The sequence below is a fragment of the Dreissena polymorpha genome, chromosome 4, assembly GCF_020536995.1.
Source record: "Dreissena polymorpha isolate Duluth1 chromosome 4, UMN_Dpol_1.0, whole genome shotgun sequence".
NCBI classification, from domain to species: Eukaryota; Metazoa; Mollusca; class Bivalvia; order Myida; family Dreissenidae; genus Dreissena; species Dreissena polymorpha.
In genome coordinates this window covers 57,258,552-57,279,751 of record NC_068358.1, presented here as the reverse complement: position 1 = coordinate 57,279,751, position 21,200 = coordinate 57,258,552, and the positions used below count along the sequence as shown (strand labels likewise).

Sequence of the window (21,200 nt, the reverse complement as noted above, 5' to 3'; positions counted from 1 at the left end):
TCAAACAAGACAAAAACCAAAGCCGGACATAACATATTGAAAGATAAAAGGATATGGAAACAAAAATAATCTTTTTGCATTATCAAGTAAATGAATTAATTTGGCCACAGTTTGTTAATAAAAGTTTCTTGGTTCTGCAGAAGGATGATAATTGTTTCCATATCATAATCACAAACTATACATTGAATAAATAAAAGTCAATTAGCAAATACATTTAAATAATTTTTTGTCATCAATTTAATCACCCCCAGCCCTGTTCCAAATGGCAAGATTTTCTTACATGCCTAAGAATCTAAAATGAAAAACCTCAGGCCTAATCATCAATTTAAACAAATGACAATTTATCTTACCCTGTATGCTTTCTGGTTGTGTTGTGGGGACTCATAGCCCACATCATATGTTGAGATACTCTTCGCCAACTCCTGTCTCTTCACTTGAATTCCCTGGCTTTGCAAGTAAAATGGCAAGTGAACAATGTTCCTCAAGTAATCAAATCCGTTCACGTTCGTGTCGTGAAAAACTGACTTCAGATTCTGATCTATGCCCTTTATAATGATCTGCGGATCTACGGCAAGAACGACGACAAAACAGGAATTATCCTCGTTGAACAATGCATGAATGATATCTAAGACGTGCAAAACCTTCTCCTGCTCACAACTGTCCAAACCGTCCACAACCACCACCAGCCTGGTTGTGTTCTTTGTGAAATTGTCAACCATTTCTACGAAGTTGTTCATGAGCGCAACCTCACGTTTGAGGACCTGCATAAAACCGTCGATCTTGATTCGATGCACATTGCTAGCAGCTTTCATGATGCGTCTCTTTTGTGGAATGCTAAAAGATATCACAGCCTTCCCAAAGTTGTGGATGTTTAGAAACACAGAGCCCCCGACAATACATGCAAACCCAATCATGAGACCGTTTGCTGCTTTGTTTTCGAATTTGTACGTCATTAACAACGTCACTCCAGTGACCAGACTCAGGAGAACAAAAACTACGAGAACAAAGAGTGGAATACAGCACAGCGTCTTGAAGCGTCCAATGTAGGTCTCTGAAAAAGACAAAAAAGAAAATTTAACAAACGTGATCAATATTTTTACTTATATTTTTATAGATGTTGTGCATTGTGTTTATTTTTGTACAAATAAGATTTAGAAATTAAGTCAAAAGAAACAGTAATATTTTGAAGGAATAATTATATGCTTAAGTTTCACATTCATTAAATTTGTTCTAGTCAAATTCATCTATTTGTATTTAGGACAAAATATCACTTAAAATACTGCAATCATGCACTTGCAATAAACTGCACACTAAATGCCAAGCTATATAGACTACCTATAAGACAAATTGGAACAATCTTGTTTATAAATATTACTAATAAATATATTCACTGCATATTTAAATGAGCCAAACAAAAAATACATATTTCTACCATTTCAGTTCATACATTATTTAAGCTACCATCAAATTCATAAAATGTACATGCACATGTATAGACCATTTTATAATGTAAATTATAAACTGGTTTACAAGTCATCACACCTTCTACAATACACAATTAAGTCATGACATGATAAAGATGTTCAACGTGAAACAGTCAAACTACAGTGATACAAGAGATGCAATAAAAAATCATATAGGAATCCAATAATATGTGTTTCTGAGTTTGAGATGGAGCATGCATAATGAAATAACATGAATTGTTTGTGGAATAAAATGTATAGAATAAAAACAGTTGTTTAACCTTACAGGTGTAGCCTGCCCTATCAGTTTATTTTACTTCTGCACACGTTTTTTGTAAAGGGTTATTTCTTTGATTTATACACTTTCACTGACACAGATACTCCATTCACAAAGAATAGCCATTTAGTTTATGTGTTTTGAAACAGAATGGAGCCCAAATAAAGTAGTTGTTAGCATGTTGTACGCCACGATGTGACAAACAACTAATTACCAAATAGTGAAAGTTTGTTAATTAAAGAAAAACTAGTTAGTTGAAATGTGCTTCATTTCAATTCAGAGCCATTCATGCCAGTTGTGTTATCCACCACATGGTTTTTCAGGGTTAAATTATATATTTGGGCAATGATCTGTGAAAAGGGGGTTAAATGCATGTGCGTAAAGAGGCGTCCCAGATTAGCCTGTGTAGTCCACACAGGCTAATCAGGGAGAACACTTTCCGCCTTAACGTAATTTTTGCTAGGAAGAGACTTTCTCTAAACGAAAAATATCTTATACCAGGCTAACCTGGGACCACACTTTACGTACATGCATTGAACCCCTTCTTATACCTGGCTAACCTGGGACCACACTTTACGCACATGCGTTGAACCCCTTTTTCACAGAGCACAGCATTATTTACATTTTAAAAACTTACTTCTTTATTGGGTAACTGGCTGATGAGATGGAAACAAACACACAACTGACAATAAACACTTTGTTAATATTTTTGAAAGAACATCAACAAGTTAGACACTGTCGGAATGATATTTCTTTTAAGTTTGGTAACATCCGCAGATAACCAAACTTGAGGCCATGCATTTTTCCAGCCTCTGCAGATGTAAGTGGCGAAACAAAGGTGCATCGTCACTATATATAAAAAATCACTTTTTTATTATAGTGTGATCAAATCAAAAGTGAGTGGCAATTAACTGTAAACAAGAGGCCCATGAGGGCCTGAATTGCTCTACTGCTATAAACACTGTGCAAGTTTGGAAAGAATAAGATGGAAACTGTGTACTTAATCGCGCAAACAAGGAGAATTTTCTCAAATTCAAGGGGAGATTATTGTGTACTTATTTCTCCGATACTGCTCATATTCAATAGGGTTCAAGTCCTCATTGATATAATTATACTGTGCAAATTTAGAAATAATTGGATGAAAACTGTGGAATTAATTGTGTAAACAAGCGGGATTTCAAAATTTTCTCATATTCAAGGGGAAGTCATTCTGGACTTATTGCTTCGATATTGCTCTTTTTAAAAAAGAGTTTGAGTCCTAATTGATACAAAGACACTGTGCAAGTTTGCCAAGAATTGGATGAAAATTATGGACTTTGTCACATAACAAAACTGAATTTTCTTTTTATTCTCAAATTCAAGGGGAGATAATTCTGGACTTATAACTCCGATATTGCTCATTTTCAATAGGGTTTGACTCATCATTCAGATAAAGACACTGTGCAAGTTGGGAAATGATTGGATGAAAACAGTGGACTTTATTGCATAAACAAGCCTTATTTCACAATTTCCTCAAATGCAAGGGGAGATAATTCTGGACTTTTTACTCTGATGTAACCCATTTTCAATAGGGTTCGAGTCCTCATTAATTTAAAGACACTGAACAAGTTTGAAAAGAATCGGATGAAAACTGTGGACTTAATTGCGTAAACAAGAAAAAGTCTAAAGCACGCACGCACACACGGACGACGTAAACCACGCCATGACATAATCTCTTCAGGCCTCCGGCCAGTAGAGCTAAAAATGATTAAAATAGTTTTTTGTAGCAAAATTTATTACGTACCTTATTTTAATGTTAATTATCAGGTCTTGTTACACACAAGGAAAAGCATGGCTTTATTGGCATGTGAATACATTGAGTAGTACAACACCTTTTTTGTTGACAACAGCCAACTTTTAGATAGTTTATCAACTGAAAAGCAGGGTCCAATAAACATGTATGTGTAATGTGAGATGAACACATAGAAACATTAACATTGGAGCTGTAATTCAATGGCACACTAAACGATTGACTTAGTACCTTCTTTCTTGATGCTAAAATGTTGTTTGTATTATTTGCATCATGCAATTTAATCTATTCTGGGTGCTTGGGTGATTCTAATATAGTACTCTATGGCTATGTATTTGACTATAACTAATAAACACAAAATTTCTCAAGGCAGGCAAAAATATACCATAAAACATCATAAACACAGAACATGACTGCGTTCAAAAGAATACCTTCAATGACTGGTGCTATTTTAAAAGATAAACACAATTGTTATTGATTTTTTTGCGATACACTTCTTCATGCAATCCTGTTCGTCTCCATAGATGTTACAAAGGTGGTTTACATAAATGAATGAAAGATGATTTCTTGGAAATGTGGTACATATTTACCTGCTAAACATATAACTACCGTATATATCCATGTAAAAAATTTAATATTTGCTTATTTAGCTAATCAGCAATATGGATTTTTTGTTAAAACCGCAGTGCATATAGAATGCTTTAAAGTATTTTAGGGCCTCAGCACACATTTGACGATGCAAACATGGGCCATAGACCTGAATAAAGCATAACAAATAAATCTAAGGAAATTTAATAGAAACAAATAAGAAAATTGCTTGAAAACACAATAGATTTTTAGATTAGTGTAGCCCAAAACTGAGACACCTATGACAATTAATTAATTGATTTAGCTAAAATTACTGGCATTAATGGAGCAACTTTTTCCTAATGAATTAAGTTTTCTTCCGTAAAATAAAGAGACTGAACATTGACTTTGTGTGCAAAAATCATGACAAAAAAAAACACCTGAAAAATAAATCGGTGCAATGCATTGTCTCTTCCTTTCAATCGCACACAGTCTCACTGCACAAATTGAACACATTTCCTTGTTTGCAATTGCCATTGATATATAAATTAACTTGTTTAAAAAATTAAATTGTATTAACAGATTAAGTTAAACTAACATGGCAAATTTGTAAACAGGTAAAATATTTGTAACTAATACAATCCAAAAGGGCATATGTCACCCATTTTAAGACTGCAGAATAAATTAATGTAAGCACTTTGTAAATACATGTCTCTTCTTCAATCTGTAAAACAGCAAATTCACTAATGACTTTCAATGTTCTGCAATACTGAGTGCCATGATGCCATATTTGAATTTGCGATCACATTTGGATACTCTATATAGCTGGCCAATATTGACCTGATACTATCCTAACTGCATGTTTTATATATGAGTCGTGTTCTGAGAAAACTGGGCATAATGCATGTGGGTAAAGTGTCGTCCCAGATTAGCCTGTGCAGTCCGCACAGGCTAATCAGGGACGACACTTTCCGCTTTTATGGTATTTTTAGTTTCAAGAAAGTCCCTCCTTACCGAAAATCAAGTTTAGGCGTAAAGTGTTGTCGCTGATAAGCCTGTGCGGACTGCACAGGCTAATCTGGGAGGAAACTTTATGCACATGCATTAAGCCCAATTTTCTCAGAACAAGGCTCATATAATAAAATACTGATATAAAGAATAAATTAATTTCCATACTGGAAGTTCAAATCAATCAAGCATACCTCACCAAGTCTACTGTTTAAAGGCCGAATAAAACTCTGCGCAACTAACACAAAAATTGATGCAAATATTAGAAACAATCCAAGCCTAGGATTTATTCTAATAAGAGTTGACATTGTCAGGTAAATGATTTCACCTACAACACATGAACATAAGAACGATGATTGCAACAGATGTTAAAAGTGGCACTTTAACAAAGCAGGTCCCAATTCTTATCAATACCCATTAAGGTGAAAGCTTATGCCAATCACCTGCTAAAAGCTTACATACAAGTGACATTCCAAGCTACATGTAGTTCAGTATCAAACTTGAGCTTTGTTACAAACATGACTACCAATAATACCCCTTGAATACTATGCAACACTATGTAAGCTATTTTTACCGGCGAATACATAATTTAATAAGCCAAATAAAAAAATGGATCTGTCAATTTACACTTCACGGTGATGACATATTGAAAATTAAATGTTGATTGAGAACTGTGTAAGTATTTCACACCACAAACATATAACAATTTAAGCAGACAAACCCACCAAAAGACACACCGACGAACAGACAGAAATGACGGACAGTGTGACTCCATTATTTCCCCTACCTGCATTGTTATTACTATTCAGTGTGAGGCTGATGTACCGTGCAAATTTCAACCACTGTTGCTGTAGTAACTAGTGCTTGATAGACAGGATTCAAACATGGAGGATGAAATAGGATCACTTTAGTGTATCGATTGTCATACACATGTATATACGTACCTGGGTCATCATGAACGTCTAAGGAATATTTAAGCCAAAAATGCATTAAGTTACGGCATCACAATGATTGCAAGCGGAATAAACAAGAGCTTCAGAGGACAGCGCGCTCGACTATTCAAGTGCTGACAGTATAACTTAAGCCATCATTGGGACATTGTTCATATTCAATAATTTATAAGACAATCTTTAAAAAAAAAAAAGGAAAAAAAAAATATATTGGGGGGGGGTAGGGGGGGGTAAGGGGGTGAGAGGAGGGTATAATGTGGGGTGTAGTAATTTATTACCGTAAAATGCTGTGTATAACGCGCATTTATGTATCACGCGCATCTCCTTTTTGAAGCATAAAAATCGGGAAAAAAAGTTTTTGAAGCAGAAAAAAATTTATGCAAAATTTCCGTACCGTAGGCTCACTGAAAATCGTTTTATTTATATTGCTGATCTCACGTGTTATTTTATTTTTCAATACTTAATCATCTTAAAGACGATAACAATAAAGATACAACTTGTTTGTGTGTTTTTTTTTATATAAATATTACGCGTAAATGTTTCGATTTAAATGAATTATGCATGAAATGCACAATTTCCACGAGGATACCATTGAGGTTTTCATCATAAGTCTACGAAGTAACTGTCCACGATTTTATCGTGGAAATATACACATTGCGGACCGATTAGTGTGCTTGGTATAACTAAGACACTGAAATTTTTTATTGGTATTGGCACTGGGTTATTCACACATGACTAATTCACAACCGCGCATTTATTTACATTTCCCATCTCACGCGTTCTATTTGAGCGTCTATAATTGACAGGAGACTTTAACGGCTCAAACTTCTCAACACCATTACTGTCATTACCGGCGTTAAACAAACAATGGAGGTGTGAAGTCATTTGCCGGTTCGCATGTTTTGATAATAGCCCAGCTACACAAAACTTGACAGGTGACGCAAATTGCTCGATAATCACAACCCCAATCTTGACAAGACGTATGAAAACGTGTAAACAAACACAACATCAATTTTATTAACACATTAGAAAAGCAAGGAAAATAATAAAAAATATATCGCGAAAGACCTTGCCAACATACTATTGTAAATCGACAAGTTCCCCAAAATAAATTATGTAACCCTAGTACAGTAGGGTATAATATTGTGGGAAAAAAAACAATAAAGTTAAAATAAAAATGGCTTCCTTGTTTTCATTTTCTTCTTCAAATTTATTTGATTTCAATGCTCTGTATGTACCTGAAAAAGATAGAAAATATTAATGTTAACTTTATAACGTTTGTCCATCTATAATCAGATTGTAAATATAACACAATTATTAACATAGTTACAGTTAAAACAACAGGGAACAGAATGATGCGAGTTACCGTAACTGGGTAACTGACAGGGAAAAAATGTCTTGGCATGGCTGTAGTTGTGCATAACGCGCATCAAGTTTTTTAAATTAAATTTGGGGGTAAAAATGTGCGCCTTATACACAACGTTTTACGGTAGATGATGTTTAAATGACAAAATGCTTGATAGAGTTGTCTGCTCTTGTTTATAGGTTGGGGTCATGATGGTTAACAAGTATGCAAAATATGAAAGCAATATGTCGAGGGACATTGAAAATAGTTGGGGTAGTACGCAAACTTTAACATTTGCTGCATATGCTAAGTGGAAAAGGGGCCATAATTATAACAAAATGCTTGATAGAGTTGTCTGCTCTTGTTTATAGGTTGGGGTCATTTTGGTAAACAAGTATGCAAAATATGAAAGCAATATGTCAAGGGACAAAGAAAATATTTGGGGTAGTACGAATACTTTAACATTTGCACGCTAACGCTAACGCAGACGCCGACGCCGGGGTGAGTAGGATAGCTCCACTATATATATTTCATATATAATAATCGAGCTAAAAATGCAAGATCATTAGACATTCCAAACAATTTTACTAAATTGAAAAACAGAGGATATTAAGTCAGTTACTGAAAACCGTTGGATGGAGACAGTTTATAAAGACCATGTTAAAAAGTTCAATATGCTTATCATTAAATTTAATTAGCAATCATGTGTGCATACCAAATGGAATAAATAATGAAAATAACAAGATGTGTTTGTGAAACACAATGTCCCCCTATATGATGTTTGACCTTGAAGGATGACCTTGACCTTGTGAAGGATGACCTTGACCTTGACCTTTCACCACTCAAAATGTGCAGCTCCATGAGATACACATGCATGCCAAATATCAAGTTGCTATCTTCAATATTGCAAAAGTATTCATAAAAAAAGAGATTTGGGACACATATATTTGACCTCTGACCTTGAAGAATGACCTTGACCTTTCACCACTTAAAATGTGCAGTTCCATGAGATGCACATGCATGCCAAATATCAAGTTGCAATCTTCAATATTGCAAAAGTATTTATAAAATAAGCGATTTGGGCCACATATATTTTACCTCTGACCTTGAAGGATGACCTTGACCTTTCACCTCTCAAAATGTGCAGCTTCATGAGATACACATGCATGCCAAATATGAAGTTGCTATCTTCAATATAGCAAAAGTTATTGCAAAATGTTAAAGTTGGCGCAAACAGACCAACGTACAGACCAACGTACAGACCAACAGACAGGGCAAAAACAATATGTCCCCCACTACTATAGTGGGGGACATAAAAATAATGCAAAATTTGTTTAAATTTGATAAATAAAGTGTTAAGAACTTATGATGTTTGCAATATGTGACAAATTCCTCTCCTGGCTTTGTACACTTCTTTGAATAAAAGGGACTTGTTTACAGATTTTAACATTTAAAAAAATCATAAAAGGAATTACCGGACAAAACTGTAATAAAGGGACAATTATATGCAGAAATGTGCCGGTCCTAGGGTTCAAACTTGAGACCTCTAGAGGCAAAAGCCGACATGGTACCTCTGCACCACGCAGACTTTAAAACATGCATGATTATTTCAAAACTTTGCTGGTAATACCCAATTTTGCTAAAATTTTGATGAAAAATGTTACAGACACTTAATTATTTTTCTGATTTGGATTGATGGTTATCAATCAACAAACATGTATGTTCAACATATTTAATTAGTCATAATCATTATTTTTCTTAAATGTAATTCATACACGTATTTTTGAATCATTTTACTCTTTTTAATGCCAGATTCCAAACTGTGAACAAGTTCCTTTAAATGGATACCAAAACATGTGAAAGCTCTTGTAGCAACAGAAGGGATCTCCAAAAACAGTATTGAATGGCTGTCCACTTCAACTTATCTGGTACGTTGACTTTCAGAAAAACATAGAGGGTTTGCAATAACAAAGATCCGTTGTATCTAAAAAGCTTGAAACACCAACATTATCATATTTACTTACTGTCAGTGGAATGCTTCAGCACTGTGAAGATTCTAGAAGCAAGCATGCCATACTCTTTCTCCACTGACTCACTTAGACCTGCCACCATGGCGCCCAGTGCCTTTTCTCCACCCACACTGTTCAGCTTTGTGCTTTCCGAGAACAGGAATCTTCACAAGAAAAAAAATTGCCAACACCAATACAGCAGTGGTGATTTACTCAGATCTATATCTCATATGAGCAGAATTTTTTTTCAGGTTTGTAAGATTTAAGTACACCAGCCTTATAAGTAAGAAAATAATTAAAATAAACAAAATCTATTTTTATGTTATCAAAACATTATTGTATTGTTTGAAATGCTCAAATAATGAAATCAAAAATGGTTAGAGTTTAAATCTTGAAATGGGTTGCTAAAGAGAATCTGTGCCAAAATGTTATTTTATGGGATAAAAAAGCAAAGCACAACATAGCGTATGATACTCTAGCGTAGTATAGCTGATAACATAACGTAAAAATAACATAACATAAAAGAAAAATATAACATAAAATAACATAGCATAACATAATAGAACATACCATAATATATAGCACATAACATTATATGACATGACATAGGATAAAATAACATAACATACTATAACAGATAATATAACATAACATACCATAACATAACATACCATAATATAGCACATAACAGTTTATGACATGACATAACATAAAATAATATAACATATAACTAACATGTAACAAAACATAACTAGAGCTTTGTCACAGACATGACGAATACCCCCACATGCCGCATGGACAAAGAATATTTTGCATGTCTTCACAAAAAACAGCTGACACCATGCTCAATGTTTAAAACGCACTAAGTGACCCCATGACCTAGTTTTTGACCTGCTATGATCCATGTTCGAACTTGGCCTAGACATCATCTAGATACAACTTCTGACCAAATTTGGTGAAGCTCGGATGAAAACTACTTGTATTAGAGAGCGGACACCATGCTCAATGTCTAAAACGCACTTAGTGACCCCATGACCTAGTTTTTGACCCTGCATGACCCATATTCGAACTTGACCAAAACATCATCTAGATACAACATCTGACCAAGTTTGGTGAAGATCAGATGAAAACAACTTGAATTAGAGAGCGGACACTTAATACAGACAAACCGACAGACAAACTCACTCCTATATACCACCCTAAACTTCGTTTGTGAGGGTATAACAAAACAAAACCTAATAGAGTGTACCCATTGTGATTGACTCACTTGACTAGTGGCTGATCCTTAGAGCTGGATCGTTTCACAGGGTTACAGAAGAGAACCTGTAGAGGCAGCGCCAGTATCTGGAGACGCTTGCCAATCTCCTGGCTGATACGCGCAGCAAACTTCACGTTGTATCTAGTTGAGCACAGCCATATCAAACCTGTGGGGGATATTTTTTTAACCTTAACCCATTTATGTCTAGTGGACTCTCCCATCCTTCTAAATTTGATCAATTTATTTCCAAAATTAGGGATGTCTAGTATATTTATTTCTATATTTAGAATATTTCTTACAGAAATTCCTTTAAGCAAACAGCGCAAACCCAGATGAGACGCCGCATCATGCTGCATCTCATCTGGGTCTAAGCTGTTTGCCAAGGCTGTTTTTCTAGATGCTAGGTATAAATGGGTTAATTGCATGCTTTTTAATGTTAGACCGCCATTTTCTTTCCAAAGCTGTCATGACAAACAAAACAAGACGATGTTTTACAAAATCTTCATCAAAGTTACAAATCACTATGACTGAAGATGCAAAACATACACAAATGATCATGACCACAGGTTAGAAATACAAATTGGTAAATAATTGTGATTAAGGCTTTGGCCACAAACTCTGGAACAAATAAGACTTTAAAATGAACATTATTGACAAGAGGGCCATGATGGCCCTGAAACGCTCACCTGACTAACCTTGCTACATCAACTTAAATTTTATCCGACCCATATACAATCCCAAGAAAGAGTTCATTAATTAATACATTCTGACAAAATGTCATTAAGACGTGATGAAAACTGTGACCTCTTTCATCTACACAAGGTTTTACTAGAATTGGCCCAGTGACCTAATTTTTGACCCCAGATGACCCATATACGATCCAAAATCAGATATTATCAAGATAAACATTCTGAACATACTTCATTAAGATCACATGAAAACTATGACCTCTGTTGTCTACACAAGGTTTTTCTATGATTTGACCTAGTGACCTAGTTTTTGACAACAGATGACCCATATACGATCCAAAATCAGATATTATCAAGATAAACATTCTGACCATACTTCATTAAGATCAGATGAAAACTATGACCTCTATTGTCTACACAAGATTTTTCTATGATTTGACCTAGTGACCTAGTTTTTGACAACAGATGACCCAAATACAATCTCAACCCAGATTTCATCAAGATTAACATTCTGGCCAAATTTAATTAAGTTTGGATGAAAACTGTGACCTCTACTGTTTACAAATTTTATTTTTTTTAATTTGACCTAGTGACCTAGTTTTTGACCCTAGATGACCTAAATTCAATCCCAACACAGAGTTTAACAAGACAAACATTCTGACAATATTTAATTAAGATCTGATAAAAACTGTGACCTCTATTGTCTACACAAGAGTTTTTCTATGATTTGACCTAGTGACCTAGTTTCTGACCCCAGATGACTCAAATACAATCCCAATCCAGATTTTATCAAGGTAAACATTCTGACCAAATTTCATAAAGATTGGATGAAAACTGTGACCTCTATTGTCTACACAAGGTTTTTCTTTTATTTGACCTAGTTTTTAACCCCAGATGACCCAAATACAAGCCCAACCCAGATTTCATCAAGATAAACATTCTGACCAAATTTCATAAAGATTGGATCCAAAAAATGTGACCTCTATTGTCTACACAAGGTTTTTCTAATATTTGACCTATTGACCTAGTTTTTGACCCCTGGTGACCCGAATACAATCCCAACCCAGATTTCATCAAGATAAACATTCTGATCAAATTTTATAAAGATTGGATGAAAACTGTGACCTCTTTTGTCTACACAAGGTTTTTCTATTATTTGACCTAGTGACCAAGTTTTTGACCCCAGATGACCCAAATACAATCCCAACCCAGATTTCATCAAGACAAACATTCTGACCAAATTTCATAAAGATTGGATGAAAACTGTGACCTCTATTGTCTACACAAGGTTTTTTCTATTATTTGACCTAGTGACCTAGTTTTTGACCCAAGATGACTCAAATACAATCCCAATCCAGATTTCATCAAGATAAACATTCTAACCAAATTTCATAACCATTGGATGAAAACTGCAACCTCTATTGTCTACACAAGGTTGTTCTATTATTTGACCTAGTGACCAAGTTTTTGACCTAGTGACCTAGTTTTTGACCCCAGATGACCAAAATACAATCCCAACCGAGATTTCATCAAGATGAACATTCCGACCAAATTTCATAAAGATTGGATGAAAACTGTGACCTCTACTGCCTACACAAACAAATTGTTCACGGTTTTTCTATTATTTGACCTAGTGACCTAGTTTTTGACCTCAGATGACCCAAATACAATCCCAACCCAGATTTCATCAAGATAAACATTCTGACCAAATTTCATAAAGATTGGATGAAAACTGCGACCTCTATTGTCTACACAATGTTTTTCTATTATTTGACCTAGTGACCTAGTTTTTGACCTAGTGATTGGTTTTGACTCCAGATGACTCAAATACAATCCCAACCATGATTTCATCAAGATAAACATTTTGACCAAATTTCATATAGATTGGATGAAAACGGTGACCTCTACTGTCTACGCAAAAAAATTGTTGACGGACGCACACACGCACGCACACACGCACAACGGACGCCGGACATCACACGGTCACAAAAGCTCACCATGTCACATCGTGACTGGTGAGCTAAAAAACAAACAGAAATGTACAAACTATGTGTTAATAGAACAAAATAATGACAAAGGATGGCGCTACTTAAAATTCAACTAATAAATTCAAACTCGCAGTCTGTTGAGGTTTAATGCTGTTTGCTTCTCCTCAGTATCTTATGATTTGAAATGAAGCCTTTTAAACTTGAAACTAGTAAGAAGGGTCTTTAATTTAAATTGATTTTCTAAGGGACTACAAACACGTCAAAAAATGTATCTGTAAACTGTACCCAAAAATCCATATTCAAAGACAAACAGTCCAAATCCGACCCCCAGCCCGACCTGGTACATCACAGTGAGGGCCAACAGGGAACCAACTATGCTGTTCATGATCAACAGGAATATAAACAGACTCCATGTGAACTCCAGTTGGTTCTCGTCATTGGCTTTTGTGAACGACTTCATTTCACCTGGAATGAGATAAGGTTTATTTTGTAAAGAGTTTGATGTTAAAAGTAATTGACCATTAAGAGTGTTCTTAATTTACAGACGCTTCTTGCATATTTGTAAATTGATTACGTGTTTAAAATGAAAGATGTGCTAAAACAGGTCTTATGCCATATGAAGCCAGCCAAGCTCAAAACCAGCCAGCACATTTGCTCAGTCTCATCAGGGGCTTTGCTGTCCAGTGTAAGTCAAGAAAGGTTTCGTCTCCTCATGGTGAGACAGGCAGGGATTGAGCTATGCTGGCCTAATATGGCATAAGACCCATCGTGGCATTATGTGACTCAAATCAATGTAATCATTCCTAGGGTAACTGTAATTAATAAGTAATATTTCAATGATTTGAACAGTAAATAAATAGCAGTTAAATTAAGAAGACAGGTTGGAAGTCAACAAGAAGGACTAAAGTACAAAAGAGATAAACGCAATGATCATTTCACCGAAGAAAATCTCAAATGGAAGGGCTCACTTTGTAGCTTGTTAATTAGGAAGGACTTCCCACTGCCCCACTTGGCATACAGGCCGACCGTGATGGGCGTGTTGAGGGAGGGGTCACTCAGGATGTCGGCCAATGAGCTACTGTAGATCTCATACCCCAGCAGGTTCTCACCATCACTTGCATTCAGCTGTCCTGTAATGGCAAGTACATATAAGCCTCATTTTGGGAAAACTGGGCTTAATGCATATGCGTAAAGTGTTGTCCCAGATTAACCAGCCTGCACAGGCCAATCAGGGACGACACTTTCCTGTTTTATAAAATGTTTCTATAAAAGGAAGTCTCTTCTACACAAAAATCTAGTTAAGTCAGAAAGGGTCGTCCCTGATTAGCCTGCGTGGACTGCGCATATAAATTTATCAGAAGGAGGCTCGTATTATCGTGAACAAATCTTTACATTAAAGAATATTACTTTCAATTAAGCGTTTTTTTTTGTATTATTGAAATTTCAACGCTAGTCTTAAAAAGATTGTGAATCAAATCCGGAAATCATTCTTGTTGAGACAATAAATAATATTCTTTTGATGGCCATTTTTCGGAATTCTGAAATGCAATTTTTTTAGCCTATTTCAGCTTTATGGTAAACCTGGTTAACCCATTTATACCTAGCGTCTAGAAAAACAGTCTTGGCAAACAGCTTAGAACCGCATGATGCGGCGTCTCATCTGGGTCTGCACTGTTTGCTTAAAGGAATTTCTGTAAGAAATATTCTAAATATAGAAATAAATATACTAGACATCCCTAATTTTGGAAATAAATTGATCCAATTTAGAAGGATGGGAGAGTCCACTAGGCATAAATGGGTTAAATAGTTTTCATACTATGCCCGTGAATCTGTGTGAGGATGCTCTTCTGGTGATAGGCGTCGATGTTGTAGGGGGTCTCCCCGGACTTGTTGGGCCTGTACAGCAGGCGACTGTTCCGTGGGTTGCGCAGCAGCAACTCTGTGATCCGCTTGCTCCTTGCTCGTAAGGAGATGTGTAACGCTGTGTCCCCTTTCTGTAACAATCACTCAACATCTAACCCAGTATCACTCAGATCAGCACTTTGATACGTTTGGAAAGCCTTAGAATAAAATGAGCCTAAGCGCATTGTAGTTTCAGAGAAGTTTTGAAAAGAGAATCATAACGCATACACATACCTTATCAAAGACTCCCACTTTAGCCCCCTTGTCAAGCAGTAGTCGCACAATCAGCTCATACCTGCTTCTCACTGCACGCATTAACGGTGTATCACCATCCTAGAATAGGAGGTAAACAAGAAGTGATTGCATTTTAAAATATAATATTTCAAATTGAACTATTTTGGGAAATACCACGCATACGAAAAAATGAAGCAAACAAAATACAATGTCTTAGATGGAGTCCAAGTTAAATGGGCTTGTTGTTGGTTTTTATTTTGGGAAAGGGCTAATCCTGTCATGTGGTGAATATTATATTAACAAAACTGAGAACTGGATTAATGTTTCAATCTTAAACCAGAAATTTGTGGAAAAATGCATTAATATAAAGAAATTCTCTGGGGGGGGGGGGGGGAAGGGGCCTATATTAGAAAGGGGCCAATATTAAACACAGCTAAAAAAGCATAAAAAAGCCTTGTGGGTATATATATTCACTAATCATAGTAATACTCTAGTCATCAGTATTACATAAGTGTATGTAAACAAGAGTAAAACCTTAGTGGAAATTTCCATGTCTGCATCGTTTCCTAGCAACAGCTTCACAATGTCAGCATGACCCTTTTCTGCGGCCCAGTACAGCGCGGTCTTGTGATCCTGCAAAAGAAATAGGTCAGCTTTGGGTCAAAAGGTCAAGCAAATGTAGAGGGAGTTCCGCACAAAGATTTTTAAATGTAATTTTGAACAAATGGCAATAACTCTTTTAAAAAATTAAATAATCCCACAAACATGACAATATGAACAGCAGCGCTTTAAGATAATGTATTTGTAATAGTTTTAGACAAGAGCACCGCCTTGCGGGTGCAGACCGCTCATCTATTTTTCTTTTTAAAGGTGTAGGGACCTATCTCACTTTCAATCACAAAGGAGGGAGGGGTGGAGTGGAGAGGGGTGTTTAGTGTGGGGGTGTGGTCAATCATTACATTATCTTCCAAAAATGCAAAAAAAATGCAAAAAATAATATTTTTTGGGGGAGGGGATTCTTGGGTGGGATGGTTGGACAGTATTTCAAAAATAAAATAATAAAAATAAATATTTGTGTTTTTTAACCATGTTTGAAAAAAACAAGAGATGTGCTTGTCAGACACATCATGCCCCCTTTTGCGCCACTTTGAAAAAAAAAAATGTTTTTTTTACATTTGACCTTGAAGGATGACCTTGACCTTGAACTTCCACCACTCAAAATGTGCAGCTTTATGAGAACACCGCTTTGAAATATTATTTTTTGACCTTTGACCTTAAAGGATGACCTTGACCTTGAAGGATGACCTTGACCTTGAACTTCCACCACTCAAAATGTGCAGCTTCATGAGAACGCCGCTTTGAAAAAAAAAAAAATATTGAAATTTGACCGTGAAGGATGACCTTGACCTTGAACTTCCACCACTCAAAATGTGCAGCTTAATGATAACGCTGCTATGAAATTTTATTTTTTTGACCTTTGACCTTGAATAATACCCTTGACCTTGAAGAATGACCTTGACCTTGAACTTCCACCACTCAAAATGTGCAGCTTCATGAGAACGCCGCTTTGAAATTAAAAAATAATAATTGACCTGTGACCTTGAAGGATGACCTTGACCTTGAAGGATGACCTTGACCTTGAAATTCCACCACTCAATATGTGCAGCTTCATAAGAATGCCGCTTTGAAATTTTATTATTTATTTATTTTTACCTTGAAGGATGACGTGACCTTCAACTTCCACCACTCAAAATGTGCAGCTTCATGATAACACCGCTTTGAATTTATATATTTTTTTTTTTACCTTTGACCTTGAAGGATGACCTTGACCTTGAAGGATGACCTTGACCTTGAACTTCAACCACTCAAAATGTGCAGCTTCATAATAACGCCGCTTTGAATGTGTTTTTTTACCTTTGACCTTGAAGGATGACCTTGACCTTGAAGAATGACCTTGACCTTGAACTTCCACCACTCAAAATGTGCAGCTTCATAAGAACGCCGCTGTGAATTTTTTGTTATTTTTTTTACCTTTGACCTTGAAGGATGACCTTGACCTTGAAGGATGACCTTGACCTTCCACCACTCAAAATGTGCAGCTTCATGAGAACGCCGCTTTGATTTTTTTGATTTTTTTTTTGACCTTGAAGGATGACCTTGACCTGGAACTTCCACCACTCAAAATGTGCAGCTTCATGAGATACACATGCATGCCAAATATCAAGTTGCTATCTTCAATATTAAAAAATGTATGGCCAATGTTAAAGTTTTCGGACGGGCAAACGCCATATATTTGACATTTGACCTTGAAGGATGACCTTCACCTTCACCTTTCACCACTCAAAATGTTCAGCTCCATGAGATACACATGCATGCCAGATATCAAGTTGCTATCTTCAATATTGAAAAAGTTATGGCCAATGTTAAAGTTTTCGGACGGACAGACACCATAAATTTGACATTTGACCTTGAAGGTTGACCTTGACCTTTCACCACTCAAAATGTGCAGCTCCATGAGATACACATGCATGCCAAATATCAAGTTGATATCTTCAAAAGTGAAAAAGTTATGGCCAATGTTAAAGTTTTTTTGGACGGACTGACAGACTGACTGACATACTGACGGACAGTTCTACTGCTACCTATATGCCACCCTACCGGGGGCATAAAAATTATTTTTTTGGGGTGGGGGGTGGGGGGGTATAGTGTGAGGGTGTGGTGGTCATTTATTTTATCGGGGGGGGGGGGGGGGGGGGGCGGGGGGCGTGGGGGATGGTTTGGGTGGAGTCTATTGTGGTATGTCAGGTAAAAGTTGTTTTGTCAAAGTATCAATCAAATCTAATCATAAATAAAGAAGTTATGGCAATTTTAGCAAAATTTAATAATTTGACCTTGAGTCAAGGTCACTCAAAGGTCAAGGTAAAATTCAACTTGCCAGGTACAGTACCCTCATGATAGCATGAAAGTATTTGAAGTTTAAAAGCAATAGCCTTGATACTTTAGAAGTAAAGTGGATCTAAACACAAAATGTAACCATATATTCAAAGTTACTAAGTCAAGAAGGGGCCATAAGTCCGTAAAAATGACAACCAGAGTTATGCAACTTGTCCTTTACTGTCCCCTTATGATAGCTTGCGAGTGTTCCAAGTATGAAAGCAATATCTATGATACTTTAGGGGTAAAGTAGACCAAAACACAAAACTTAACCAAATTTTCAAGTATAAAGGGCCCATAATTCCGTCAAATGCCAGTCAGAGTTACATAACTTTGCCTGCACAGTCCCCTTACGATAGTTAGTAAGTGTTGCAAGTATGGAAGCAATAGCTTTGATACTTTTGGAAACAAGAGGGCCATGATGGCCCTGAATTGCTCACCTGACTAACCTTGCTTCATGAACTTAAATTTTATTAGACCCATATACAATCCCAAGCCAAATTTTATTAATTAATACATTCTGACAAAATTTCATTAAGACGTGATGAAAACTGTGACCTCTTTCATCGACACAAGGTTTTACTAGAATTTGCCCGGTGACCTAATTTTTGACCCCAGATGACCCATATACGATCCAAAATCAGATATTATCAATATAAACATTCTGACCATATTTCATTAAGATCATATGAAAACTATGACCTCTATTGTCTTCACAAAGTTTTTCTATGATTTGACCTAGTTTTTGACCCCAGATGACCCTAATACAATCCCAACCCAGATTTCATCAAGATAAATATTCTGGCCAAATTTCATAAAGATTTAATGAAAACTGTGACCTCTACTGTCTACAAAAGTTTGTTTTTTTAATCTGATCTAGTTTTTGACCCTAGATGACCCAAAGTCAACCCCAATCCAGATTTTAACAAGACAAATATTCTGACTATATTTCAATAAAATCTGATGAAAACTGTGACCTCTATAGTCTACACAAGGTTTTTCTATTATTTGACCTAGTGCCTAGTTGCTGACCCCAGATGACCCAAATAAAATCCAAACAGGGCTCCTCTTGCCCAAAAATTTCTTTGGCCAACATTTTAGCCAAATGAAATTTTGTGTAGCCAAATTTTAGAAACTGTAGCCAAAGTTTTAGCAAAGCATTTGCAGGGGTCAAAGTTGGATATTTTGAAAATCCTGAACTTAAAGCTGGGGGCCAGGGGGCCGCAGGGCCCTCGGTGGGTCCAGGGGACAAGGGGGCCAGAGGCCCCCAGAAGCTCCTGGATTCGACACATTTAAAGGGTGCCTGTACCTGTTCTGGTGATTCTATTTTCTTAAAAAAAAACAACATACACATATATTTAAAAATCTTCATGTATTTGATAAGGAACACACAAAACTTAGTCAAAAGGCAATTCATTCACATGCACCCTATGTCTGGCATGGACTCGACTGCAGGTGTTGCTTTTGAAGAACCAGATAAAACCTGTAACAGTGGTTACAAATTATATTTTTCACACATACTTTAAAAAAGTCAATAAAACATGTTTAATTAATGCAGAATCAAATGTCACCATTTATATTCACAGAATCATGCTGCCAGAAGCCTCCACATACACCTAAGAAAATTGGGTATGGTGGCTTCTGCTAAACAGTTAAAATTGAAAATTTCAGCATGGGTTCCCCTAGTTTTTATCCCAATCGTTGTTTGAATGCTAAATAATTGTATCCTGGTGTGACCCAAATTTGACGATGCAACGGTTACATGAAGCAATATTTAGCAAATAATTTAAGAAATAATGAATGTTAAATAGCACAAAAAAATAATTTTAAACTCGGCTGTATTACTTTGAAATGATTCCAAGACAATAATCATCCATTTAATCGATAAAAATAGAACATCGTCGAATTAAGGTGTCGGCGAATTTGGATTACGGTAGGTTGCCCATATTTGTTTTACAAAAAGTAAAAAAAACAACATTTCTTGCTGCTGGGCTCATATGTTGGGGACAATAAAACATTTTATTTAACTAAAAAAGACCTGTCCCAGTCAGCAAAAATGGCGTATTTGATCGTATTTTCAATTACTGTTAAAATTCTTTTCCTGATTTATGCTTTATTCAAAGGTCAAAATGTTTTAAAAGCTCACAATCAATGAATCATACGTTATTAATAAAAAAAAATTGGCAAATTTGCTAGATCTATCTTGCCGATTTTTGATGCAAAACAACCTAAACAGTAAACTTTAGCAACAGAAAATACGACCAAATTCGGGGTGTTAGTTTGAAAAAATAAAAACCCTACCTGGTTGGTCTTGATGGTTCTTATATTCTTTATGTGATAAGGGCCCTCTGCGTGGAGACGCAATGCCTTCTTCCCACAAGACTGATAATTCAGGGTTTTCTTACAAACTTCTCAAACCGCTTTTCCACAAGCTTCCACTTTTCTCAACCAGTTCACTACCCACCCATAGACTACAGCTGGGAATGGCCACCCATTATAAACTGTACGCTGAAGTTTCTTTAGCTACCAACAGGCAAGTATCTCGTTGCCATTTTTCTCAACTTAAGTCTAAACACAGCTTCCCATTCGGCATCAAATATACGCAAAAAGTACTCAAATTGATTTAAATCGGCAGCAATCTTTAATCTTTAATCAGATGTAATTGTTTATTTAATCCTCTACGATGTACGATTTGTTTTCACATCAGTAATTTGTCTCGATGACCGGTGTTAATGCCGACTGCGTATGAATTTTTCAGGTCAATAACACGGCGATGTATTGATGCAC

The 21,200-nt window shown here is 36.0% G+C and overlaps 1 protein-coding gene across 8 annotated transcripts in view; it reads right to left on the bottom strand.

Moving 5' to 3' along the window:
- LOC127878917 (kinase D-interacting substrate of 220 kDa B-like) overlaps positions 1–21,200 on the bottom strand; it is an 85,231-nt gene that overhangs the window by 18,871 nt on the left and 45,160 nt on the right. For 6 of the 8 annotated variants that reach the window (XM_052425470.1, XM_052425465.1, XM_052425468.1 and 3 more), the window contains exons 12-20: positions 16,014–16,112; positions 15,480–15,578; positions 15,160–15,337; positions 14,312–14,473; positions 13,629–13,808; positions 10,676–10,832; positions 9,424–9,572; positions 6,049–6,066; positions 351–1,051 (exon numbers count right to left, since the gene is read on the bottom strand). In XM_052425470.1, the coding sequence (XP_052281430.1) occupies positions 351–1,051; positions 6,049–6,066; positions 9,424–9,572; positions 10,676–10,832; positions 13,629–13,808; positions 14,312–14,473; positions 15,160–15,337; positions 15,480–15,578; positions 16,014–16,112 (1,743 nt within the window). The remainder of the gene's footprint in view (positions 1–350; positions 1,052–6,048; positions 6,067–9,423; positions 9,573–10,675; positions 10,833–13,628; positions 13,809–14,311; positions 14,474–15,159; positions 15,338–15,479; positions 15,579–16,013; positions 16,113–21,200) is intronic. The other 2 variants (XM_052425467.1, XM_052425473.1) reach the window with 1 other exon arrangement.